Source organism: Lacerta agilis, chromosome 7 (assembly GCF_009819535.1).
Source record: "Lacerta agilis isolate rLacAgi1 chromosome 7, rLacAgi1.pri, whole genome shotgun sequence".
Taxonomy (NCBI): Eukaryota; Metazoa; Chordata; class Lepidosauria; order Squamata; family Lacertidae; genus Lacerta; species Lacerta agilis.
The window spans coordinates 42,667,090-42,693,789 of NC_046318.1; the positions used below are offsets into that span (position 1 = coordinate 42,667,090).

The window sequence follows — 26,700 nt, forward strand, 5'->3', positions numbered from 1 at the left end:
TCCTTTTCCATGAGGCTGCTAATGCCACACACATTCATACACAGTTACAGGTAGGTAGCCGTGTTGGTCTGCCATAGTCAAAACAAAATAAATAAATAAATAATCCTTCCAGTAGCACCTTAGAGACCAACTAAGTAGCACCTTAGAGACCAAGAACAAACTTAGTTGGTCTCTAAGGTGCTACTGGAAGGAATTTTTTATTTTGTTTTGACATTCACACGCATGCATCATAGTCAGATAAGTTCATCTAACCACTAGGGTTACCATGTGTGCTTTATTTTTGGACCTGTCCCCTTTATACAATATTTTGCATCAGTTTATTTAAATAAATACTGTAAAAGCAACTGTTTTAAGGCTTCCACCCTCTGTATTTGAAAGTAAATTCAACTGAACTTAATTGGGACTTATTTTCGAAGGAACAAGTTGAAAGTGAATTTAGGACTGTGACAGCTTCTTGGAAGGGAGTTTTGAGTCCTCATCTGCAGTACACATTTAAAGCACTTTAAATAGTCTGGGTGGTAGGGTTGTTTTTTGGGGGGAGGGGGTTTCCTTGGTACTCAAATAATAGGTTTGCAATACCCACCCTACCCCCTCTATAAAGGAACAGGGTCAGGGAAGCACGTAAAAGCAACGAGGACCCAAGCAGCAATAGCTGCCGCATCCTAGTAGGGAAAGGAAAGAGAGAACGCGGACACGCAGGAGGGAGGCAACGGTGGAGACGGGAGGGAGGAGCTGAGCTCAGCGGAGGAGGAGGAGGAGGAGGAAGCGATTCAGGAATAGCAGCATTTGCCCTTGGAATAAGGGACAGTCGCTTATTATAAGGGACAGGGGGCAACCTTAAGGCATGACGCTGCTAGTGCTCCTGCTGTGACGACCCCTCAGCTCGACACCAGCGGGGGGGGGGCAGATCGCCCAACCTCTGGGTGGCACGACAAGGCCAGTTGCAGAGAGTCGCCTCAGAGCCTGCTTGGCCACCGGGAGAAGCGGAAATGCCGGCCCGATCTGATCAGATGCTCTGCTGGGTGGTCTTTGCTTTTATTTTTATCGTGTATTTTTTGTTTCTATACTGTGAATTTATTTTGTTACCGTTCTGAGACCTGCTGGTATAGGGCGGCGTACAAATTTTTACAAAAGAATAGCAATAATTTTCTTTTCATCCCCTCCCCTCCTCCCTTTCTGCTGGTGGGAAGAGCAGAGCGACATTTCCAGGCAAGCGGCCTATAGCGGCGTCTTTGCCGCGTCGTCCTGCGCCTTTAAGGGCCGCCGGCAGCTCTCTCGTCATGCGCAAGAGCCGCCTAACCGGGAAGCGCTTGTGCGGCCGCCCAGAGGAGGAGGAAAAGCCACATCCACCACGAACCGGCTCGTTGTGTGGGAAGCGGGTTTGAGGGGGGCAGTGAGAGGAAGCGGCGCGGAAAGGCCCGAAGCGCGGCGAGAGGCGGTTGCTTAGCGCCGAGGGACCCTTCTCCTCCCGCTGCCATGGCGACGGCCGCCGACCAGGACTACTACTTGGCGCTGTGCGCGCGGCCCGTGCACTTCGAGAAGGCGAGTCCCGTGAACTGCGTCTTCTTCGACGAGGCCAATAAGCAGGTGAGGAAGGCGGGGGGCTCAGGGCCGAGGGAAGGGGCGGAACCCGCCGGGCAGCCCGTTCCCTCCCTCCCTCCCTCCCGCGCCTGCCCCCGTGGAACCGGCCGGTCACGCGCTCGCTGGCGCCGCCATCCCCGGGATAGCAGGCGCCTAGGCGGCAACAGCAAAGGCAGGAGCCTCCCAACTTTCCCAGACCGACCCGCCCTTCAAAAAAACCCCAGCTGCAGCTGCAGTCTATAGCACCAGAGCTTCTCTTGCCACTCTCTTCCCCCCGCAGTGTGGGCCCATCTTCGTGCCTTGTTTCCCCCACGGTTGACTCAATGTAATGAAAGGGCGGGGGGGAAAGGGCTCTCCTGTAGCTCTCAACAGTTGCTCCGCAGGTGGGATTTTTAATGCAGGGATGAGAGGTAAAAGCGTGGTAGGTGAAATTTAAGAAAAAACCTATTTAAATGTGCAGGAAGCCTGTGGTCTTTTTTTTTTTTTTAAATAATCCGATGAATTTCTCTTTGCCTTCCTTGGAAAGAATGGTGCTTTGTGGACCATCTTAGAAGGGTATATGCCATCCACTTGCAAATCCGGATTCAGCTGTTGAAAGCCACTGCTAGAATTCAGATCTACTGGAATGGGTGGCTTCTGTAAATACTGATGATGATGTATATTTATAACACGATCATCATCACATAGTTTAATCCCAGAGTGGGGAGCAACTAAATAAAACAATAGCAAATATATACACAGAAAAAAGTTATGAGTCCATAAAAATTTATTAAGTAACACACATAACAACTCAGTCACGAAAACAGCCCTGAGAATTAATATGATCCAGAGTCTTCTCAGTGAAAGAGATTTAGTGCTGTAGGCAGGCCTTTGGAGCTGCAGCAAGGCTCTCCAACTTGGTTGTAGGATGGTTGCTTTTCTTTTTACGGAAAAATGGTTCCTGCAAGATGTTTGAAGTAATGTAACCAGTAAGAAGATTGGATGTTGGGCAGCAGCGCCTATTATCTTGTGAAATGTTTGTATCTGTAAAATGACCAGGTGGAACAAGGAACTTCTTTTAATAGTTGCAAAGAAGGGGAAGTTCAGCAGGTGCAGCTCATTGTGTCTTAGGATGTGGGGAAACTGCCCTTACTGATGTTTTTAGTTCTACAAAAATGTTTAATGTTCAGTTCCCTCTCTGTTCTGAGCATTGGCTTTTTTGGGTGTTCTTCTGGCTCTCTGGAATTAGTACTTGCTTTGCCTGGTTGGGATGTCCACATTGTTAAATCATATAGACAGTTTGCTTGTTTACTAATAGAACACAAATCATGCTATGGGCAGAAAGGTGAAGGCCAAATTGGTTGTCCGTTCCACAATCTCTGCACCTACCATGAGTTTACCGTCAGCACTTCAATTTGCTAGCAGAGATAGTTTTCTTGAATCAGTTTTTTAAAGGTGCCATAAATAACCTATGAGAGAAAATTCTATCCCTTTTCTTAATGCAAGAGCCAAAATGGATATAATTTGCAATATTTTTCTTGAAAAATAAAACTACTTCTAGTGACAATCACATGTCTGAAACACTAATTTAATTAGTGTTTGCTTTCATGTGATCTCTTTGTTGCAGATTCTCCATGTGATTGCTTAAGTTTCTTGAACTGGCTTCATGTGAGCTTGGTCTTGAAGACAACTGGGAATCTGAAATTTTACATCAAAGCCTGTGTTTGCCGCACTGTAGCTTTGACATCATCTCTTTGGTCTGTTTAAACAGATAATGTGCTGTAACATCCTTCTGCTGGTAATTGGACTAAACAAAACAAAAAAATTCTCCCATGTGCGAACTGTTGCAAAGCACATTTGACTGTGTGTGCCTGCAGTTGTTGAACCAAAAGTACATTTGACACAAATTTTCACAATCTCAGAAGCACCCTTTTTAGCTGTTCCTGATTATGGAAGTTGTTACAGCTTTTTGTGCACAGTCTGGTTATCAGTGAACTTTTCCAATAAGCATATTGTTTGTTTAAACCTTCTCTATCCTGCCTTTCTAAATGTGTCCAGGCATAAAATACATCCAAGTAAGTACTAACAAAATTACTGTAGAAAACCATTCCACTTTCACTCTTGCCAACCCATTTCCTTGTCCTCACTAGCTAAAGCACTTGGGTAATTCCCTTAATGAGGCAAAGGAAGCTGCGAAACTTGAGCAGCTACTGAAAGCACACTGCCCCTCATTCCATCCAGCTTTACCTGAACAGGAACTTGGAGCACAGCCTTGTCTTAGCAGGCAGATAAGCGTATTTTAGGAGATGTGATCTCTGAGATGCATGTGACTTCTGGCTGCCAGTGAGCTCCTTATTTCGGGTTCATAAGCTCACTGGCAGCTTGTACAAATTTATATGCCACCACTTGCCCGAGGCCACCAACAGTTGAGTTGCAACTTTTGCACAATCTTTGGGAGTGGTATCAGGTCAGAATGAATTATGCAACTGACATATTCTAACCTAGTATTTATCAGTAGGGAGAAGTCATTGGAAACAAGCCTCACATTGCCCTAGCTGGGGAGGACCCATGAGCAGCATGCAAGTGGCCAAGAAGGAACTGCAACTGTTGACATTTAGAGAAAATAATGAGAACTGGTCCTTTATATTTTAAATAAAATAGTTAAACCAGTTTTTTAAATGAGTAATGCATTAAATTAAACTACATTGATAGTTAGAAATGGATAATTAGAAAATCTGATGTTTATCTTTGAAAGTTTCTAGAGCAGTGGTTCTTAACGTTGTTAGCGTCATGGGTCCCTTTGAGAATCTGATAAAAGCTATCGACCCCCTCCTCAGAAAAATGCACATAAACATATACCGGTATACACAAATTCTGCATCAAGCTTCCCCCCCCCCCAGTTCATTGACCCCGTGAAGCCCATCCATGAACCCGAGGTTAAGAACCATGAATGAATGAATGAATGAATGAATGAATTGATTTATTTCAGTCACTGACCACAGTGAGTTAAGAACCCTCCACTAGAATGAACCTAAATCTGGATATTAACTTTTTAATTACTTAGGTTTTTGCTGTTCGATCTGGTGGAGCTACTGGGGTCGTAGTTAAAGGCTTGGAAGACCGCAATCCCATCTCATTCAGGTAAGTGTGCTCTAAAACAGAGTGTGCTGCTTAATCTCTTGATAGCCTGGAGTTGGGTTTTAGTTGCGGTCTCTAAGATTCTACCTTGATACAAAACTGAATGCTTCTTTGAAAATGCTGATTTGTGTGACTAGTTAGGGCCACTTGTGTTTCATTTAATACACAAGACTTACAACATTTTTAGAAATGTATACAGCCTACTCTGGCTGTCTGCTTTTAGATTGTGACATATTTGGAATCATCATAGCATAAAGCTGTGGGTTCGTTATCTTTGTCATCCTGGCTAGCTCACTTCTCAGGAGTTCCTTTGAATTATAGGACCAGATAAGCACTCTTAAGCTTCTACAGTTGAGGTGAAACATAATCTGGCCATTTATTTAAGGGATTTACATCCTGACTTCCAGTATATGTCTCAAAGTGGTTTACAGTGAAAAAGAAAACACAAAAATACAGCATTTAAAACATAGATTAAAACATCAGAAATATAAATATTAGCACCACATTCATAGTGCGAAGAGCTCCTGAAATTTAGGGATGGTGCTTTGCCTGCCAGAAAGCAGTCTCAGTGATCGGCTTACAGTATAGAGGGGTCAGGAAGTCCTTGCCTTTTGGTCTTAAGACTGACCAAATTCAAATTACTTTTATTGGTTAATAAACTTTGTGCAAAACTTAAACAAACAAAGAAGCATCCTCCAAAAGTCCCCCTGAATAAAGAATGCTATTTGTTTCAATATAGCAGATGTCTTGGTTTTTCCCTCCCTCAGACCCCAGGGTGAGCAGGGGCAAGACTTGGTTTAAACCCCTTTCCCGATGGTTGCCTTAAGAGCGTCCCTTTACTTTCTCTTGCCATTCATTCCTTTAAGAAAAATAAATCACTGTGGTAGACACGATAGAAGGGTCGGCTAGTGTGTGGGAGGTTATTGTTTTTGTTTGTTACTGTGGTATATATTTTTCTGTTTTTATATTGTCAACCACCCTGTGATCCTCAGATGAAGGGCAATATAGAAATTTAATTAAATAATAATAATAATAATAATAATAATAATAATAATAATAATAATAATACATTTTATCCACAATACTGGGCAAGTCCAGCACTCATTAACAAGGAATTTGTGACAGCAGGGAGGGCTGTGTATGTGTCCTGGGACCTTGGTAGTATAGAGGACCTCCCTCAGCACAGACATACATGCTTTCCAACCTGCTATAATGGCAGGCATGTTGCTAGTATTCAATTATCTATTTTGTGCTTTGATTTTTGGCCTCCTGGCATAACTAGGAGCAATGCCCACTGCATGCAATCAAACTTGCTTCTGAAAAACATGTATAGGTTTGCTGTGTAAAGTGGCCATAAATTATCTCCTCTGGCAATTTATTGTTTTATAGAATGGAAGACAAAGGGGAAGTGAAGTGCATCAAATTTTCTTTGGGCAACAAGATATTGGCTGTCCAGAGAACATCAAAGAATGTGGTAAGAAATTGCAAGTTTAAAAAAACAACCCAGATAGTCAAGCACAATGAAATCTAGACTAATAGAGTAGCTGATAATGTTAATACGGTCACTGTGGCTTAGAAGTACAGTGGTAGCTCGGTTTATGAACTTAATCTGTTCCGGAAGTCCGTTCTTAAACCAAAAACATTCTTAAACCAAGGCACGCTTTCCCTAATGAGGCCTCCCACCGCCGGTGCCCTTCCACCATTAGGATTCTGTTCTTAGACAGAGGTAAAGTTCTCAAACCAAGACACTATTTCTGGTTTTGCAGAGTTTGTAAACCAAATCTTTCTTAAACTGGACTGTTCTTAAACTGAGGTACCACTTACAGGTGGGTAGCCGTGTTGGTCTGCCATAGTAAAAACAAAATAGAAAATTCTTTCCAGTAGCACCTTAGAGACCAACTGAGTTTGTTCTTGGTATGAGCTTTCGTGTGCATGCACACTTCTTCAGATACCACTGTAATTGGGGAAAGGAAGATTAAAGAAACTTGATTGAATTGAGCCTCTTGGGTTTTATTTCTTTATTATATTTAAACCTCTGTCTAGGGACATGTGGGAGTGTTTATAGCCATTTCTTTTGTCCTTGGTGGCTGATGTCTTGTAATGGGTTCTCTGCAGGGTTTCTGCCTTTTCTTTTGTTTTAATATATTTACTATTAGCTTACCCTGAGTGCAGCTACAGCTCTGGAGGCAAGAGATTGAATTATGACAGTATTATGACTCACCATTACATTTGTCTGGAAATAATTTTCTCCTTTACATTTCTGCAGTGTCTTGAACAGTATTGCATTCCATGGCCAATTAAAGATTGGAGAGCATTTAGGTGGAAAGTGGGATATTAAAACAGAAAAGAAGCTCTTAGATGTTTGTCTTAATTTACGAAGAAGAGAGATTCAAGTATATTAATAGTCTTACTCTATACAGTTAGGTGTGCCTAAGCCAATTAAAACAGTGTGGTTTCAACCTATGTGTTTCTTAATTGGTGCTTTTCTTGTTGTTCCAGGACTTTCTGAACTTCATTCCAGACATCCCACAAATAGAATATACTCAAGAATGCAAGGTACATTTAAACAAATACTAAGTTAACTTAGTTAAGTTAACTAAGTTAAATCTTTAAAATATTGTAACCTCCATTAACCTTCAGTTTGCTGGTTCATAAAAAAAGTTTCAAAATGCACAATGGAGTCATCTCACTTTTATGCTGCTATTGTAGTTCTTCAGAATGCTTTAGGTTCTAGTTGCCCACCATCACCAAAATTCTTGCCTTTAAAAATAATGTTGACCATCAGCAAGGTTTAGCCAGTGGCTCTCATTTTACAATTATGAACATTGGGAGGTGAGGAGGAGAAAGCTTGTTAATTTAAGTGGATCAGATTTCATACTTGGAAGTATTAAAATCCCCAAATCTGTTCTTGAACAAGCAGTAGCAAGTAACAAAGAAGGCCCAAGCATATATAATGAACAGTTCCTCTTTCAAGAGGCAGAGCCCTTCTGCTTTTTTAGGAACCTCTCTTGCTTATAATCAATTTTGAAAAGTACTCAGCCACTTCATAAGATTGTAGTGCAGAAACATTTATTCAGTGGAAGCACTTTTCAAGTGGAAGCACTTGAAAAAGCTAGCTCACTGTGCTGATGTTCATAGTGATATGAATCAGTTCTTCCCATATTTCTCCAAAATCCAGTTTTGTAATTTACCTGCTTGAGTGGATTCAGGAAACCACTAACTCTGCACAAACAGCTATGCTAGCTCATGCTGTCCCATGTCTCTTCATCATTTGTTCTTGAATGCATGGAGAGGGTAGTCTGAACTGTGCTTGGGTACATGCAATTTCTTTCATAGAACCTACATCCATGTGATAAATTATAATTATGTGAAGCAGCTTTTAGAGTAACTGTGAAAGAGTCCAGTACAGCAGCTTTATGTTGTTGTTGTTGTTGTTGATGATGATGAAGTTCCTCACCTTTGTGCAAAAGTACACAAGAAGACAGACTATTCTGTGATTCCGGTGTCTCTGACACACAGCTGGCCAACTTTTCCTGAAAACCTCAAGACTGCTTGTTGGTGTTTTCTAATACTCCAGTCAATCTTTTGTAGTTTAAGCCTATTGCTTCCTGTGTGATCCTTAATGGGCAGGGTGAATAGCATGCAACAAACTTTCTCCTGTTATTATATATATTTCTTAAACCTAGTAACAGATGCAGAATATTTAAATCCCCTGACAACTCAGGGGATTAGAATTAATTCAGATTAATTTTGCTTTGTCCATTTTTCACCATGCTTCTAGTCACTTGGAATGGATCATTATGAGTAACATCTAACACAGATAGTTACAGATACAAGTAACAGATACAACGTAATGATTGGCATGACTGATATTGGATGCCTTTGCTTAACATGTGTGAGAGGGTGATGAGATAGCCATGTTATCAGATGTCCTGTTTTACAGTATAACTGCTACAAATCTTCACTGAATATTTCAATTGCATTTGAAAGCTTATTTTGAAATGTTGCAATGAACTTAGAATTTGCTTTGAGTATGCATGCATAGGATGAGATTCTAAGTTTAGTTTCATATTTCTTTATTTTAAACTAAGCTTTAGGATGCTTGACAAGAGTATGTGATAATATAATACCTGTATTTGCATAGTGACAAACATGCAGAATGTATATGATAAAATATTGTCAATGAGGATTCATATTTGCTTGGAAGCTTTACTTGCACATCAAGGCACTTGTGACACTCTTGAACTTGGGGCACTCCTTTCTCGATTTACTGCTGGAACTGAAACATGTAAACTAGAACGGGAGACCCATGATAATTCTGCCTTAAGTGAACTTGTATGCATATTTGCCTATTTCAACTGAATGTTGTTTGCTGTTAAAGACCAAGAATGCCAACATTTTAGGATTCTGCTGGACAGGCTCTGCAGAAATAGTCTTCATAACAGATCAGGGAATTGAATTTTATCAGGTAAGAAAAACAATCTGATTTCTTTTTTTTAAAGTCTGTTACATTGTTCTGCCATATTTGCTGTGTTTTAAAGGCCAAGTGGCATTTCAGTGCCAGATGAACTAAATCCTGTAATTTCGTGTTTGGCTTTTGAAATTTAAATTTTCCTTTCCACACTTAAGTAATCCCATATTGGTGAAGAAGGAAATGAATATTCTAATACAATACTGCAGGAAAGTCCTATCAGCAGTGCTCCCAATTCTAAGCAGTTAGTGGGACCACAAGAAGAGCTTCCCCTCCAGATCGCAAGACTTGAGGTGATGGATGTTGGGAGAGGCTCTCCTTAAAGTATTTGCATCAGGGCTTTATATCATAATGTCAGTACCTCTAATTGGCTTCAGTAGCATATCAGGAGCCAGTGCAGCTGCTTGAAGAATCAGTGTTACCTGATTCCACTTTGATACACACCTGACATCTGAAGGTGGCCCTGTTTAGGGAAGTTTTTAATGTTTGATGCTGTGTATTGTGTTTTTAATATTCGGTTGGAAGCCGCCCAGAGTGGCTGGGGAAACCCAGCCAGATGGGTGGGTTATAAATAATAAATTATTATTATTATTATTATTATTATTATTATTATTATTATTATTATATTTTATTATTTATTACACCACTCGGAAGTTTTGACAACCAGATTCTGCACATGCTGTCTGCCCACCTAGAGCAAATTTCAATATTTCTTAGGATTAGCAACTGTAAAATATATTGCATTTTGAAATATACTGGATTTTGTTTGTCTTCAGGTGTTACCAGAGAAGCGAACTTTAAAACTTTTGAAGAGTCAGAATATCAATGTAAACTGGTACATGTACTGTCCTGAGAGTTCCGTAATTCTTCTGTCTACCACAGTTCTTGGAAATGTTCTACAGCCGTTCTATTTTAAGGTAATAGTAGTATTTGAGTGTCCAGTGTTATCATCCACATTGCTTTACTTAGCTGCTCAGAGAGCTTTTTAAAACTATGCTGCATTTCATTACATTCCCTTGCCTTTCCTTTGCTCCCAGATATATACACCTTTCCTACTTCTTTTGGTTTTAAGCTTGGCTATGTTTTACGGTCAGGGATACCTTTACCTTTACCTTTACCTTTTTATGTTTTACATGGCACTTGGAGGTGCTGTTTGTATGCCCTGGTCAGCAAATGGTTTACCGTATTTTTCGCTTCATAAGGCACACTTTTTTCTCCTAAAAAGTAAGGGGAAATGTCTGTGCGTCTTATGAAGCGAATGCTGCTTGGAGGAGGGACGGGCGGGAGCCAGGGCTCCGCCTCCTTCCCTCCTCTGCGACTCAGTTTAGAGCAGCAAAGCCTAGCAACAGCCGCTTACACCTGTGTAAGCGGCTCCTGTCCCATTGCTGCTTTAAAGAGAGCCACGCAGCAGGGCTCCGCCTCCTTCCCTCCTCCGCGGCTCGGTTTAGAGCAGCAAAGCTGGGCAACAGCTTTGCTGTCCCATTGCTGCTTTAAAGACAGCTACACAGCAGGGCTTGGGCTCTGCTTCCTTTGCTGCTCGATTTGGAGCAGCAAAACCAGGCAACAGCCGCTTACACCCGTGTAAGCGGCTCCTGTCCCTTTGCTGCTTCCCCTTTCCCTGCACGCCTGCCAGATGGCTGGCTGGCGCGCAGCTTGCCTCCCAAGCCTCCATGGGAGGAGAGTGATCCCTGCAGAGGCTTATGATGGAAGCGTGCAGCTTCCTTCCCAAGCCTCCCTCCCTCCCTTCCTGACTCCACACCCCAGTCTTCCCTCCATGAAATTTCGGAAGCATTTATTAATACAGAGGAGGAGGAGGTGGCAGCATCAAGATGAACATTTGGGGAAGATGTGAATTACCAGTAGGTAGGTTTGACTTTAAATGGAAATTGAATTAGATTTCTCCCTCATTCCTCCCTCATATGAAAGCCCCCAGAGCTCTCTGCAATGAACAAAAATGAAGAAAGTCCCACTTCTTTTGCCTTTATTAAAATAATTGTGTAGGTCCCCACCATACAGTCATTAGATCTAAGGGACTCAATGTGGGAAGCTCATATATTTCCATTGCCTGCCCCCCTTACTAGGGGATAAAGTCTCTCCTTATTTGTTAATGACAGTGATGGTGGTTCTTAATGCCACCGTTGACTGCTATTCACTTTACGTTGTTGAAATATTATTCTGATATACTGGTAGTTTGTTAAATAGTTTAGTTAGTACAACATTTAATTCAGAATAATTTTTTTCTTGTTTTCCTCCTCTAAAAACTAGTTGCGTCTTACAGTCAGGTGTGCCTTATGGAAAATACAGTATCTGGAAGGCAGTTTTGTGAGGAGGGTGCGTGTGTGTGTGTGTGTGTGTGTGTGTTGGAACTTGGAAGCATCATGGAGCTGCAGTGAATCTCCACTTCTACCATCTGTCCACAGAATTTATGAAAAACCCACATTCTATTCAGCACCTGCTTTCACCTGTAGATTTTTTTTTATGTTGTCAAGATTTCAAAGGAAAAGTCTCCAGTAAAACATGTTATGTCAGAAGTCAATCATAATGTATAACTTTTGTTTTAACCCCATGTCTTAATTTCCTTTTCCCCAAAGATGAGGTTTTTGAAAGTTGATTTAGTAGTGCAGGTCACAGCTGCAAATTAATTTTGAGAACAGACTGAAGGGGGGGGGGCAGATTCAGAGCCAGCAGAATATTTTTAGATGACAAAGTACCTTGGACATTTTCTAGCTTCAGTTTGTGCTAGCTTACTTAAATGTTAATGCTGGAATATTAAGTAGCGAAGTGGATGCCTTGGATAGGTTAGTTATTTAATGAACAGTTCACCCAATCATAAACCTATTTTTGTGGATCATTAAAATCAACTGGAATATAATATTAAGTTGCAAATTTAAAATTGCAAATTGAAAACTTCATTTTACTGCTTGGTACTGGGCACGCTCCGTGAGAGAATATTGTAGGCTGGGATAATTTTTATGAAAACCATAAGAGGAACCACATAGAATTAGTATTATATGCAACATTTTCAACATGCTTTCTTCTAGGGTGGAACTATGTCAAAGCTGTCCAAGTTTGAAATTGAATTACCTGCAGCTCCAAAGGCTTCCAAACTGAGCCTTTCTGAAAGAGATATTGCTATGGCTACAATGTAAGTATTATTGTGGGGGGGGGGGTTTCCCCTCCCTTTAGATTTATGTTCTAAGATGTGGACATGTTGCCCTTAATATCTCTTACTTTTCTTTCTTTCTTACTAAGCAATTGGTTTTCTCTACAGTGAACTGAGAGACCCAATGCAATATTCTGTTTCCTAAGAGAGGATGTGAAATAGCTACACATAACAGCCACTTTCTAAGTCCACTTATTTCAGTGAGCAAAGGAAATAAGAAACTTAAAATGTACACCACAGAGCAAGTTACTGAATCCTAGTTTGTTTTGAATTCAAAGAGTCCCCTCTTGGACACTTTAAAATGGATTTCCCCCCCCCCCCTAAAAAGAACTGCCTGAGACAGGCAAAGACCCTGGCCCAATCTTCCCTATATTTACTATACTATATTTACTCCCTATATTTACTATATTTGGTTACTACAGGCAAGAATGCATTTCATCTTTTCAGCCCAGAATCATTAAATTTCCTTATCCTTTCAACTTGAAAAATACTGGTCCATTCTATGCAACTTTGAATTGCACCTATCCTTAGTTCCATGGATTGGCACCTTTTAAAAATTAATTCTCTATTAATTTCAGTGCAGGGATTAAGGAAACTTTTAAGTCTTCCCCAAAGGAAATAATGATTCTGCTGTGATGGATTCCATTTATGGAATTGTGAGCCTTTATTTAGAAGCATTATCAATATACAGTATTGTAAATTATGATGGCTGTCAAGAAAGACCTTAGAAATCCATCCATACCCTTTTCTTTGAAATTTGCTCATGAGTTCATACAAAATAGAATAATTTTATCTCCTTAGATATGGGCAACTTTATGTTCTGTACTTGAGACATCACTCAAGGACATCCAACAGCACAGGAGCTGAAGTAGTTCTTTATCACTTACCAAGGCAAGTTTGTCTGTTATTTATAATTTTGATTGTTAAGATTAAAGAATAATAATAATAATAATAAAATCAATGCTCTTGATAATAATACGCTCTCTGTTTCTCCATGCTTAAATGTACCATAGAGAAGGCTCCTGCAAGAAGTTGCATATATTGAAGTTATACAGGACTGGCAAGTTTGCACTAAATGTTGTGGACAACTTGGTGGTAGTTCATCATCAGGATACTGAGGTACTACTTTCCCCTGTGGTTTTATTTGTCATATTAAACATTAACAGCGGAATCCTTCCATTTTATCTTCCTTTGCCTGCTTGTGCTTCAGATTGTTAAGATCATTCATTATATAAAAGAATAAAGTTATGTGAAAGTTGTAGCTGTGTAGGGCATGACAAATCTTTTAAGAGTGTAGGAAGAGCCTGCTGGCCCTTCTAGTCCAGCATCCTTTTCTTACAGTGGCCAACCAGATGCCTGTGAGAAAGCAGCAAACAGGCTTCAAGCACAAGAGCCCTCAGCCCTCCTGTGCTTTCCAGGAACTGGTGTTCAAAAGCATTGCTGCCTCCCAGCTGTGAAGGCAGAGCATGGTGAGATCTAGATACCTTCAGCCACATGTGCAAAAAGAATTCCACTAGCACAACAGAACTTCCACTGTTCCAGAGGCTCCACCCTGCCTTTGCTACTCCAGTGCTGGATGGCTGTTGATAGTATAGGAATAAAGCACACCACCATGTGTCACTAGTGGATTAATTTAAAAACAAATGTGTGTAATTAGTTATCATACCGTAGAATGATGGAGGAGGACGGAAGAGAAGTAAATCAATAACTGCATATTGTGGTGTGATGAAACTGGGGAGAAGTCCTCTTAAACTAAGAGAACAAGAGGGGTGAGGAAAGGAGAGGCAAAAGGGAGCCTGCATGTGAAATAGCTGTGCTCAGTGTTTGGGGGAAATGGGTGAACGAGATTGTATGCATGTTGACCTATTACGAGTATAACTTCATGTGTGAGTTTAGGCAAAAGGCAGTTGGTTACTGGCAGCACTGAGAGTGATTTTTCTAGGGTCGTTAAATGGACAAGTTGTAATTCTGACATGCATTTAAGTATGTGCATGTGGTCTGATTGTAAATGGGCTGTATGTGAGTTTTGGCTATGGTCCCACTCTCTGTTAGCAGTTGGCCCTTGAAGGTCCTCCACACCTCATATCAGAAGTCTGACAAGGCTACTCCACCATTTTTGCACTTTTCCATATACGTATGAACTAGTTTTGATGTGCATCACAAGGGAACTTATTTCTTTGTGTCAATTTTAGACCTCTATTATATTTGATATCAGACTCAAAGGAGAATCTGATGGCACAGTTATCCTTCACCAGCTTGTACTTCCAGCACGATCTATACAACCCTATCAGATTCCTGTGGCAGGTAGGGGGTCTTTTGTTTTCTGTTTAACTAGCTTGGAAATCTAGTTGGTAGAGAGATCTAAAGAAAGAGATACTGGAAAATGTAACATTTGACTGTGCATCTATCACTTGGGTTCCATTTTATTTAATAACTAAGGAATAATATTGTTTAATTTTTGCTAAATGTTTCAAATATCTTGTTCACGGGAAGAAACAGTATCATCTCTAGGCAGCCGTTGGCTGTCATTGCCTGGAGAGAGCTAGCAGGTGGGCTGACCTTGCTCAGAAGCTTCCCCTCCTTGTGTTTGCCCTCCCCCCCCCCAATGCACCTTTTAAGCAGCCTGTGTCTCTACACCAGAGTAGTCTTCAGCTTCATGTGAAACACTGAAAATTTCATGTTCAGCTGTCAATTTGAACGGGATTTGGAAAATGAAGACTGGCCCTCTGAAGTTGGCTAGAGTCTTCACTTTCTGATCCTTATACAAGGATGGATGGAAAATTGAGTGAGCTGTATGAAAATGTACTGAGAAACCCCTTGTCGGTCACTTCCCCACCATGTGCCTTCACCCACAAGTGAGTGTAGTCAAAGTATCAAGGGAAAGTGTGAAGACCAGGTGCTGGGAGCTTTAAACCACCTGGCAAATAACCTTCTCCATCCAGTGTCATATGGATGTCTGTTTCTGCCCTTATGCAAGCCCTGTCTCTGCAGGCTCTGTTTTGACATTTGGGTCACAACATGGTACACCGGAGAGGAGGAGTGGTGCTGCTCCTTAACCATCATTTCATGGCACTTTCTCCAGATTCCACCCAGAACTCTAAATATGCCTATAGCTCTAAAACAAGCACGATCCCTTGAGGGAAGGTATTGGGGACCCTGTGCAACAAATAGTCAACCTATGTGTTGTCTATAAAGGACTTAGTACTGTAGCTGATTCATCAGTAAATGCTAATGAGCAATTATTTATTTTATATATAAATATTTTTTTATAAATTTATTGCGTTTTAAATATTACAATAACCTCTGGGCCTAATTTTCCTATACCATATTTGTAACTCCTCAAGGTATATTGATATGGAGTAAATTACTACTGTCAATCTTCATCAAAACAAATTAATCTCTTCAGGATCATGAGTAATTGATACAATCTCTTTCTTCATGTGCAGGTCCAGCTTCTGTAACCAGTCAGTTGCCAGTTCCCTGTAAACTCTGTATCCTTCAACAGTTTGTTTTGTTCTGGAACTGAACGCCAGATTCTTTTCTCTCTCTTGTATGATAAACATGTTGATTTTATATCTGAAGGGAGCAGAATTGAAAAATATTGCAATAGTGCACTGAAACTTTGAAGAGAATAAAATTGCACTATTTGGCATGCAACACAGTCCTATGCTACTTTACTTGGTCATTCAGTTGGGTTTATGCCCAGTTAAGTGTGCTCAGTCTTATTTCCCCAGCCTTATGAATCAAATATAATAACATATGCCAAAGAAAATAGAATAAAAATAGAGTAATGGGATATCTAGAGCTGAACATACAGGAAAAGATTTATATATATATATATACACATACAGTGGTACCTCAGGTTACAGACGCTTCAGGTTACAAATTCTGCTAACCCAGAAATAGTACCTCGGGTTAAGAACTTTACCTCAGGATGAGAACAGAAATCATGCCGCGGCAGTGGGAGGCCCCATTAGCTAAAGTGTTACCTCAGGTTAAGAACAGTTTCAGGTTAGGAACGGACCTCTGGAACGAATTAAGTTCTTAACCCGAGGTACCACTGTACACACAAGCATAACAAATTAATGTCACAAAATTCAGAGTAGCACAAATGGGTTTACTTTCTTCTATACCTTATTATTCACGCACATTATAAAATGGCTCCATTTCTCAATGAAGATATTATCTAGTTGTCTACCCTCTCTTCATATATGTCAGCCTAACCATACATACTGTGTTTCAGATTTTGTTAGCCATTCTGTCATGGACGGTGTTCTCATTTCCCAATTTTGACAAATAGCAATTCTAATAGTAATAGTAATTTTGGCAGCATCTAAAAGGGGCCATGAAGTGACTTTGTAGACCCCTGAGACCTTATAGAGACACTAAGGCCAATACATTTCTGTGGAGTTTTGTTTAACATTTAGATTCTTCATCCTGGATTGTCTTTCAGCCTGATATTATCATCAGTGCAAGCGAAGGTATGTCTGAAGTTGTCAGAGCTCTTCTGTTTTCATCAGTTTGTGTAATTACAATGCTATCTTTTTAAAAAATAAGAAAAACCAAGTATGTTCTATCCTCATATTTAAGATATTAAAAAACCACACTCAAGTGGGTTGGTGAAATATCTGACTCAATGAAGAACTAGTTATGAATCAGTAACTTCTAATGTAGTATAGTATCATAATGTGGTTGTAAGGGAATGTTTTGGTCTGATGTTAGAGTTTGTTTGTACAAGCATGACATAAGGACAAAGATGCTATATGTAAAGTCTTGCTTGGAAGTGGTTCATATTACCGTTGTAAGTTTAGATTCCTTTTGAAAAAGCATTTGCTGTTGGTTGTTTTTTTTTCCAGGTTACCTCTGGAATCTGCAAGTGAAACTGGAGCCTATAGTAAATCTCTTACCAGACAAAGGAAAACTAATGGATTTTCTTCTTCAGAGAAAAGATTGCAAGATGGTTATTCTTTCTGTGTGTTCTCAGAGTAAGATTTTGCTTCCAGTTTCCAGGAGCTGTTCTTTTGAAAAACTTTGTAAGAAGTTAATTCTAAAAGCACTCTCTTGCACAATATGCCATTCCCATATTAAGTACCTAAAGTATCAGTTATCTGGCCTCTAGTTAGCATAAGAAGATTTAAAAGTAACTATATTATGGTGACTACTAGCTAGTTTATTATAGTATGAAATGTGGTTCAGAGCGATGCATAAATAAAGATACTAATTTTCAGAGGTATTTGCAGAATTTAATATACCAGTGTTTCCTGCCACTAATTTTGTCGTGTGTATTTTTTGTTGCAGTGTTAAGTGAACCAGACGGAGGATCATTGAGCGTGGTTGCTACAGTTTTTGACAAACTCAATCATGAATATAAGAAATACTTGGAAGCAGAGCAGACTTACAACATGGCAAGTTATGAACATCATTTTCTTTGTCATGGGACTTGTATATACTGTTTCTGTTTAGCAATAATCTTTGATCACTGATTTGACAGTGATCAAATCTGTAATTCATAATGAAAAGTAACTAATGCTCAAATATGATCACTGCAATCCCTAAAAAAGGAACTAGTAAATTTTTAATTGGGGGGGGGGGGAATAATCCCAGACCAAACCCAGTGAAGCTGAATGTTGGGTGATTCAGGACAGATAAAAGAAAGTACTTCTCCAGGCAGTGCATAGTTAGGCTTTGGAACATACTCCCATAAGAGGCAGTGATGGCCAACAACTTGGATGGTTTTAAAATATGATTAGACAAATTCATGAGGAAAAGGCTATCATTGTCTGCTACCCATAATGACTATGCTCTGCCTCCACAGTTGGAGACAGTATGTTTCTGAGTACCTGTTGCTGGGATCTGCAGGAGGGAAAAGTACTTTTGTACTCAGGTCCGGCATGCGGGTTTCCCATGGGCATCTGGTTGGCCACTGTGAGAACAGGACAGCCATTGGTCTGATCCAGCAGGCTCTTATATTCTTATGTATTTGAAGGCATTGCCATTTTGATTAAAGTTATAGTTCTGGTTTAATCCTGATCTTACTTATTTTGTATACCTTCCTTTCTTTGAAGATCACAGGCCAGTTCGCTACATAAAAATACATCTTTTGTTTTCTCATTTTGTAACAAAAAACCAGAAACAAACCAATAACCCCCCTCCCACAAACATATTTAAAGGCGATAGATCGTTTAATCAGCCAAAAGCTCTGTTATAGAGAAACATTTCCACTTGGTGCCTAAAGATACGTAATGAAGGTGCCAGGTGAGCACCCCTGGAAGAAAGCATTCCACAGACTAGGAGCCACTACAGAAAAGGCCCGTTCTCATGTTCCCACCCTCCAGACCACTCATGGAGGAGGCGCACGAGACATAAACATGGATTTTGGTTAGTCAGTGGAATCCATTACCAAGTAAGGCATGGTAGCTGACTAAGTCACTTTTGAGTAGACGGATTGAAGTTAATAAACATTACTTAAATTCAATAATTTCAGTGGGTCTACTCAAGTATGACTTTGTCAAATACAACCCAATGTATCTAGGTGTCAAAGTATAAAATTAGTAAGTGTTATCAGTCCTCAATATGTTATATCTCAAAATATTTTCTGGTATTTTTCAGGCACTAGAAACTGGACAGAGCAGAAGCAATCCACCTCCCAAACGGCCAGTTCGTACCCAGGCAGTTATTGATCAGTCAGACATGTATACGCATGTTTTGTCTGTCTTTACTGAAAAAAAGGTTGGTTGATGTAGACACACCAGCATGCTGATTTAACTTCATAGGTCTTCATATGTTAGTTCAAAGGGAGGCAAGTATTAGTCACAGCCGACAGTAGCTAATACTGTTGTGGTAAACAGAAAGTAATTTGTCAGTCTCTCTGAAGCAGGAAGAAAGTCTGAATAGCTGTCAATCAGACACTTTAAACCTGGGGGTCCTTATCATGTTCCCCCGCCACATGCTGTCTTCTCCATGCTGCACCAAATATATTTTTTATCTGACAGGTAGTCTCCCTGGTCTGTAGTGCTCCTCTGGCTGCTTGTTGTTTCTCACTGGGCTTTTACTGCCCATGTCCACATCATTCCTAAAACGATAGCCAACCTTTTCACTAGTTGAAGAGCAGAGAGGACTTCTGTACCTGTGTGCCATAGATTCAAGGACAAAAATTGAGTCGATGGGGGCCATGGGAAGAAAGGACTATGACTGCAGGTGGGGTGAGAGAGAGGACGTTGGTTGACAGAGAGCGAGATTATTTTCTGGGGCTCAGACCCCACTTCTGCCTTGTTGTACTGCCTCTTGGGCAAGTTACTTACCTTCTAGGCTTACCAGTTTGACTTCTGTAATGTTTTTTGTGACTGATGATGGTCATGAATGGGACACATTCCCCCCCCCCCGTCCCCCCATGGTAGATATTTTGTGACACTTTCTCAAAGGTAGAAATGAGTCCACAGACCAAAAAACTGACTCCTGATTTAAACAGATTCTTTATTGGCATTGAAGCATCTCCTTTAGTAAATTCTCCTTTTCCTGTTTAGGAAGCACCTCACAAGTTCACTATAGCTGTCTTAATGGAGTATATTCGCTCACTCAACCAATTCCAGATAGCTGTTCAGGTAAAAACTTAAAATGTCTCGTTATATAAGATTATGATTCGCTATCCCGGTTATCTGTTAACTATTTGTAGACTGCACACTAGTTACCAATTTTTGAAATATTAAAGCTGTTTATTTATTAAGTAAAATTAAAATGTGCTCATTCCCCTTATATACATTCCACATTCTTTTACAGAACCGTTGCATTAGTTTGCATGTAATTATATATGAAGTTTTAGAGGTGATTTGAGGTGACAGAGCAACTTATAGATATCAACTAAGTATAAATATGATGAATAGCATTGTGGAGAGTTTGGGCTAGTAATGAACAGTTGTATTGGGATCAAAGCTACATATTTTCCCTTCTGAAACGCTGGAGTGTTTGCTTAGTCAAATATTCAGGATTGGAAATGAGCCTTTGTAAGTGTGCTAATTTTGAGCCCTTGTGTTGGCATCTTTCAGTGTAAGGTTTCTAGTTCATGTACATGCACCCATACAGTTGGAGAAAGTCCAGTCGTTTGCCACCACCTATCATACACTGCATTACCCTCCTTCATATGGAGAGCTCTGCTCACCCAATAGTGTTAGGTAGGCTGGATTAGTCTTAAAGGTAGTATTGAGTTTCAAGTTGCTTTCTGCTACAGCTCCTTCTGTCCAGGCACTTGAACCTCCATTTGCTTGTCCAGTCCTCCTGTTCCAAAGGCCACAAATGCTAGGGAACTATCAACAGGGCAGGCTCATGAGAAAATGTCTCAATTCCCTTTCAACCTCCAGGAAAGAAAAAAGAAAAATCTGTTTGAGTATTTTTAAACCCAGTAAACCCCTTCCCAACAGAGAAAGTATAGAGTTGAAAAGAATTTAGCTCAAGTTGAAGAAAAATCCATAGGCAGAGAAGGGATCAACCTTGCTCTGTTCAGACTTTTTATCTGTTCCTGCTGCCTTCTTCTCACTGGCCAAGAGGTTGAAGTAGGACGAGCTGCAGCCAAAGAGCTTACTAACCTATCTGAAGAGTTCATCTCTAACGAGTTTTAGAGCAGGGGAAGGGGAACCTGTGGCCCTCTTCATGTGACTGGACTCAGACTCCCATCAGCATGGCCAGGGATGATGGGTGTTTGCATCTGGAAGGCCACGGGTTCCCCATCTCTGCTATACAGACTAGTAGCCTTTAGCTCTACTTAGTTCTAGAACTGAATTCAGAAAATTATAGTATTTTAAAAAAACACACACAACCCTGCACGTACAAGTCTATGTGCCCTTTTTCAGTTGTTAACTTTTCTTCTGTTTCATCCCCTATAACTAAGGTGATAACAATGTAGTTAATACTTGCCAAGTTACTACTGGTTTAATCAGTTTTTTTCCTTGCCTCCTTAGCATTATCTATATGAACTGGTTATCAAAACCCTTGTTCAGCACAATCTATTCTATATGCTTCACCAGTTCTTGCAGTATCATGTTCTCAGTGATTCAAAACCTCTGGTAAGTTAGTTTCTTTCGTCCTTCACTATACGGCTTTCATTGCTTCTTGGTTAATTCTACGCTGCCCTTTCACCAGACTTTGTAGGTGTATCTTCATAGCAGGAATCTGGACTCTGGCTCACACTATTTTCAACCATGCTACTTTTAGGTTTTAACACATAATTGTGAAGTATTGAGACACTGTTGAACTTCCTGTTTCAGGCCTGCTTGTTACTGTCGTTGGAGAGTATTTACCCTCCAGCACATCAGCTCTCCCTGGATATGTTAAAGGTAAGTACACAGAGAAAACCTTTAACATGTGATTTCCTTGTCTGCTTACATACCAACAAATAATCATGAACAAGTATAAACGATCAGAGGTTGCAAGTAAGGTAAAGATATAATCTTCATGCCCAGAGTACAGAAAGGATGATTTGTCTTACTTGAATAGTAGATTTATTAGGTGGATGATGAAGTATTCAGATTGGGCTGTTCCTTTTGCATGAGACTCAGACAGGAGAAAAGAATTGTGGAAGGTAGACCATTTCCCCTCAGTTTTTCCAACTTGCCAAGCAGGAGCATCATGACAAAAATCTAAAACTAAATTAAACACAAGGCCTACCTCCCCCTGCCTAACACGTGAACAGGAACAAGAGTAAAGAAAGTAATGTGCAGCAACATTGGGAAAAACCTGCATGTCAAGAAAACAAATCCTCCACAATAAAACTCAAGCATATAATAAATCATAATGGCATATAATGAATACAGTTATAAACCCTGTTCATGAAAATGACCCAACTGCAGACCCACACAGGGAGGGTTCCGAATAAGTCATTGTCCACCTAATACATCTACTATTCAGGTAAGATCATTCATCCTATTTATGATGGTGGACGATGAAGTGTTCGGATTGGGACATACCACAGTAATTCCCAACTGCAGTTGAGCTAACTATAGAACCTGATGGAGAACTGTGTGACCAAAGGCCGCATCACTTGAGGCTAAAAGATCTAGCTTGTAATGCCTAGTGAAAGTATTGGCTGGTGCAAAGTAGCTACTTTACAGATATCCAGCAGGGAAGCATTAGCAGCAAAGACGGCTGACGTAGAAGCTGATCTGGTAGAGCGTGGATGTGATGGAGAAGATAACTTAAGAGACTCATAAGCAAGCACATAGCCATCTGCATAATGTGGCAGAAGAAACTTTCTTTCCCAGAGATGAAGTATGAAAAGACACAAACAAGACACCTGTAGTTCTAATGTTCTTTGTACGATGGATATAGATCTTCAAAGCCCGCTGCACATCCAAAGAATGCCAAGCCTTTTCTTTTGGATGCTGCAGATTAGGACAAAACGTTTGAAGCACCAACTCCTGTTGAATATTGTCAAATATGAAATCTTGAAAGTACTTTTGGTATGAAAGTGGGATCAGTGTGAAGCACAACCTCGTCTTTGTGGAAAATACAGAAGTGTTTAGCCAGCGATAACGAGGCAAGAAGGGCATCCTTCAACTGATCAATTAATGAAGCAGGCAAGTTCACATTCGAAACTTCTGATAAACCTTGACCCATTGGTGACAATGAACTTTGCTCATTACACCCTAATTGGGCATCAGCAAAACCCTGAAATTCAGGCTCAGAATCAGAGGACATGGCTATGTCATTATTAGTATTGCCAGCAGGTGGCAGTAAAACCTCACTAGATAACTGAGCCGGGGCTGGGTGGCTGAGTCATGGATTGCTCTGAAGGTGGTTTGTTTACAGGGTACACCTTACCAACAACACTGGGGAAAAACACAATGGCCCTTAATGCGGAAAGAGTGATTTGAGTGAAAAGCATTAGAGGACCCTGCTGGGTTTAGCTGCTTCAACTTTTGTTTCGCTTTTTTATGTGGAGAGGCACCCAAGCCTTGCAGAGACTCATAAGGACGCCATGAAAATTTAGTGGGAGGAAACGGAGTCACTGAAGCAGACTGTTGGTTCCATTATTATTGCAGGCAAAACATGTCACAACAGCCCTTTGCACCGCTGCAGCGGACAGGAGAAAAAGGAGTTGGAATCTTATTTTCTTTGTCCCTTCCTTTCTTTGCAGAAGCAGCGATAATTGAATAAAGGATCCAAAAAGACGCTGCGAGTAAGGCGCAGAGTGGCTGTTAGGGAAGCAGCGCACAGTCACTGCAGGAGGCAGCCTGTGACGCAAAAAAGTTGAAAAGGCAACTCAACCACTGGCAACAGCCAACAACAAGGAAAAAAGATTGAAATTAATGAAAAAATAGAAGTGAAACACTGAACATAGAATAGGGAAAGATGTTTAGCAGGGAGACAATGGTGCTTTTTTCTTTTTACCTCAGCAGAGGACACATAAAAGGACCAACACCAAACAGTAACAAAGACAGGAAAAGTAGCCAATAAACAACTAAGGAAGAGGATGATTGCTAAGTAACTAAGAATAACAAAGAAAGTAGTTAAAGAGGACTCAGCTGACTAGCAGTCAACAAAACATTGAGAGCTGGGAGAGCCAAACTGCTTAGTCCTAGGCAGGAGAAAAAAACTAAGGAGAAATGGGTCTACCTCCCACACTTCTTTGCTCCTGCCTGAGTCTCCTGCAAGATGAGCAGCCCAATCTGAACACTTCATCATCCACCATAATAAATAGCAAGATCATTCCCCCGTGTGTTGGAGTTAGGGCTTTCATTAGTTCAGCAGCCACTAATTGTAGGCACTTTGCTTTCAGAGACTTTCTACTGCAAATGATGAAATAGTGGAAGTTTTGTTGTCCAAACATCAGGTACTGGCTGCCTTGAGATTCATCAGAGGCATTGGAGGCCATGATAGTATTTCTGCTCGAAAGTTTCTTGATGCAGCAAAGCAGACGGAAGATGAGATGCTATTCTATACCATATTCAGGTTCTTTGAGCAGAGAAATCAGCGATTGCGTGGAAACCCTAGCTTCACTCCAGGTAAAGTGTCCATTTGCAAAGCGGGGAGGGAAGTGTGTCAGATAATCCCAACCAGCCTTTACCTTTGTATAGAAAAGTTTATTAAACTAGATGGTGTCTTGTAAATCTTAGTAAGTTGGGATAGACTCAAGGTTCAGCAATCTGTTCTTGTACTTTTGGCCACTTACTACCAATGTTGGTTACAGATCTGCTTTACTGGTAAATATCTTCAGTAAGCCCTCTTAAGAGAAAATTGGAAAAACTGCTGTGGTTTATAGAGTAAATTTAGGGACTGGGCTAAGCTATTTAAATGGAGCTTGGCCACATTTTAGTGAATATCCATACAAGTTTATTAAGATAACTGAACAGTTGAGGTATTAATACACAACCTGCGTACGTTGCCCCTGCCCTCCGTAAGCTGTCTAGACCATACATTTTTAGAACACACGAGCTTTTTAAGAAGTTTAAAGCACTGATTTACAGAGTTCAAATAAAGATAACCCACCACAAATTGTACTGTTTTGCTCTTAAAATATCATTTCTGCAATTAAAGGCACTGTGTCTACATTTTGAATACTGATTTGACAGATTCTGGTATAATGTGGAAAATGACAACTGTAGTAAAGACCATTTAATACATGGGTATTCTGCTGCTATATGTTTTGGGTTTTAGGAATTCACTTTTAGTCAGAGTGACAAAAGAGTGCAAGTGGAAGGAGGACTTATTTCGCTGTAGCTGTTTGGTATCTGATTACATTTTACTCAACATCAACCCCATTTGATTTAATCGTGGCTAACTTGTTTATTTTAATGGAGGTACTCTGAATATGACTTAATTGAATACTTCCCTTGGCCGGGGAAGAGTATAGGTGCCTAGATGCATACATATATCACCATTTTTACATTGGAAGTCCTCCACACTCAAATCATGAAAGGCCTTCTTTCATGTATACCATGGTGTGGATTTCTTAGTAGCAGGGTTTAAGCATAACAGTGATAAAGAACTTAGAAATGCATCCTTCCCCTCAATTTGATTAGTTATGTCCCAGTGTTTGCGGCAATACAAGGCTTATGGGAATCTGCTGGTCTGAATTTAATTTCATATTGTGACTGATATTGCCAAGAAAGTCTCATGGACAATTGTGCTGAAGTTTGGACAAGAGGAGGGTAGGGAGACTGTTCTAGTTCTGGCTGAAGTGGCATGTTATTTTGATTGTGCTGAGAATCCAGTTTTGTCATAGTAGTAACTTTGCATACTACAGCAGTATACATATTACTTAAACTACTTCCAGTTAATCAAGTCTTTGTACAAAGTTTCAGTGCATTATTATTTTTTAATGAACTATGTGTTCTTGTGCTGGACCAGTGGTCCTGTTTGACCAGTCTAGAAATCCCCAGGAACTGCGTTCAAATTAAATAATGTACTGTACTGGGAAGGCATTTCAGATTTAATTCCAGTCTTTTTTGTTTGTTTTACAGGAGAACACTGTGAAGAGCATGTTGTGTTTTTTAAACAGGTTTTTGGAGACCAAGCACTAATGAAGCCTACTGCTTTCTGAAGTAGAAAAGCTATACAAAATGTATAAACTTAATTTATTGCATTTTATGTACTGATACTTTTGACCTACAAAAATTCCTATTTTATAATAAAGTATATATACACAGAGACCCTTTGGCAAATTATTAAAATATTATTATTTTTCCACTAATGGCTCATTTGTCTCTCCTAAAAATAGAGCCACAAATTGCATTGCCTTGCATTTAAAAAGTAGTGTCAGTGGGTCAGCAATCTACTCTCATACATGTCACTTTAGATTTCATCAGGAAAGCAAATTCATTGTGTGAAACACTTTCACAAGAATAAAAACTAGAATGTATTAAATAATAATAATTTATGATCCAATTTTAGTAACACTGTAACTGAAATATGCAGTACTTCCTGAGTCCAAGTTGTTCAGAACTACTGGTCATCTACTTGGGTAGATCTCTAATCTGTCCAGTAATAGTGGTTTGTAGTTGTGCGACAGTAGTCATAGAAACTTGCTGAAACTTATGGTGAAGAGGGCTTCAGGTAGAATTTAACGAGTCCACTGACCACTTTGTTTAAAATGGCTAGAAGAATAAGAGTCTCTCTCTCTCTGTACCTTTGTTTCTCTCTTGTGCTGCACGTGCTTTAGCTTTATTTACTGAGGGTCCTGTGAAGGAAAAGGGAAAAGTTACTCAAAAGCTTCAGCAATTAATTAGTTGGTTCTGCAGAGACAGAAGTAGTATCCCAAAATCAGTTTGCTTGAAATAATTATTTTCCTTCGAGTGAAGGTGTTCTCAGATGGAATGAGAGCTGTCCTTGCAGGCAGAGACTTCTGCATTTACCCCACCAGTTTTGACTCCTGCCTTCA

General features: G+C 40.2%; 2 protein-coding genes across 3 annotated transcripts in view; one reads left to right on the forward strand and one right to left on the reverse strand.

The window, feature by feature from the left end:
* Positions 1-1,228: 1,228 nt before the first annotated feature.
* Positions 1,229-25,972, forward strand: RMC1 (regulator of MON1-CCZ1). Its single transcript, XM_033155041.1, has 20 exons — positions 1,229-1,587; positions 4,625-4,701; positions 6,088-6,172; positions 7,198-7,254; positions 9,080-9,166; positions 9,946-10,086; positions 12,211-12,314; positions 13,134-13,223; positions 13,346-13,451; positions 14,525-14,636; positions 15,779-15,823; positions 16,760-16,813; positions 17,189-17,317; positions 17,631-17,737; positions 18,942-19,061; positions 19,856-19,933; positions 21,284-21,388; positions 21,590-21,658; positions 24,100-24,325; positions 25,784-25,972. The coding sequence occupies exons 1-20, from the start codon at positions 1,477-1,479 to the stop codon at positions 25,861-25,863; spliced, it is 1,983 nt and encodes a 660-aa protein (XP_033010932.1). The 5' UTR covers positions 1,229-1,476; the 3' UTR covers positions 25,864-25,972.
* Positions 20,274-26,700, reverse strand: part of NPC1 (NPC intracellular cholesterol transporter 1) — a 47,992-nt gene continuing 41,565 nt past the window's right edge. Inside the window, exons 25-26 of one of the 2 annotated variants that reach the window (XM_033155040.1) lie at positions 26,449-26,499; positions 20,274-20,680 (exon numbers count right to left, since the gene is read on the reverse strand). In XM_033155040.1, coding sequence (XP_033010931.1) covers positions 20,676-20,680; positions 26,449-26,499 — 56 coding nt within the window. In that variant the 3' untranslated portion in view covers positions 20,274-20,675. Of the gene's footprint in view, positions 20,681-25,880; positions 26,500-26,700 lie in introns of those variants that run through there. The other variant, XM_033155039.1, reaches the window with a different exon arrangement.

What these genes read in the sequence shown, in the direction of transcription:
- RMC1 (XM_033155041.1), top strand. Translation starts at nt 1,477, where the DNA reads ATGGCGACGGCCGCCGACCAGGACTACTACTTGGCGCTGTGCGCGCGG. An exon ending in TTCATCATCAGGATACTGAG is followed by an intron (nt 13,452 to 14,524) that starts GTACTACTTTCC and finishes TGTCAATTTTAG; the next exon opens with ACCTCTATTATATTTGATAT. An exon ending in CTGTCTTTACTGAAAAAAAG is followed by an intron (nt 19,062 to 19,855) that starts GTTGGTTGATGT and finishes TTTCCTGTTTAG; the next exon opens with GAAGCACCTCACAAGTTCAC.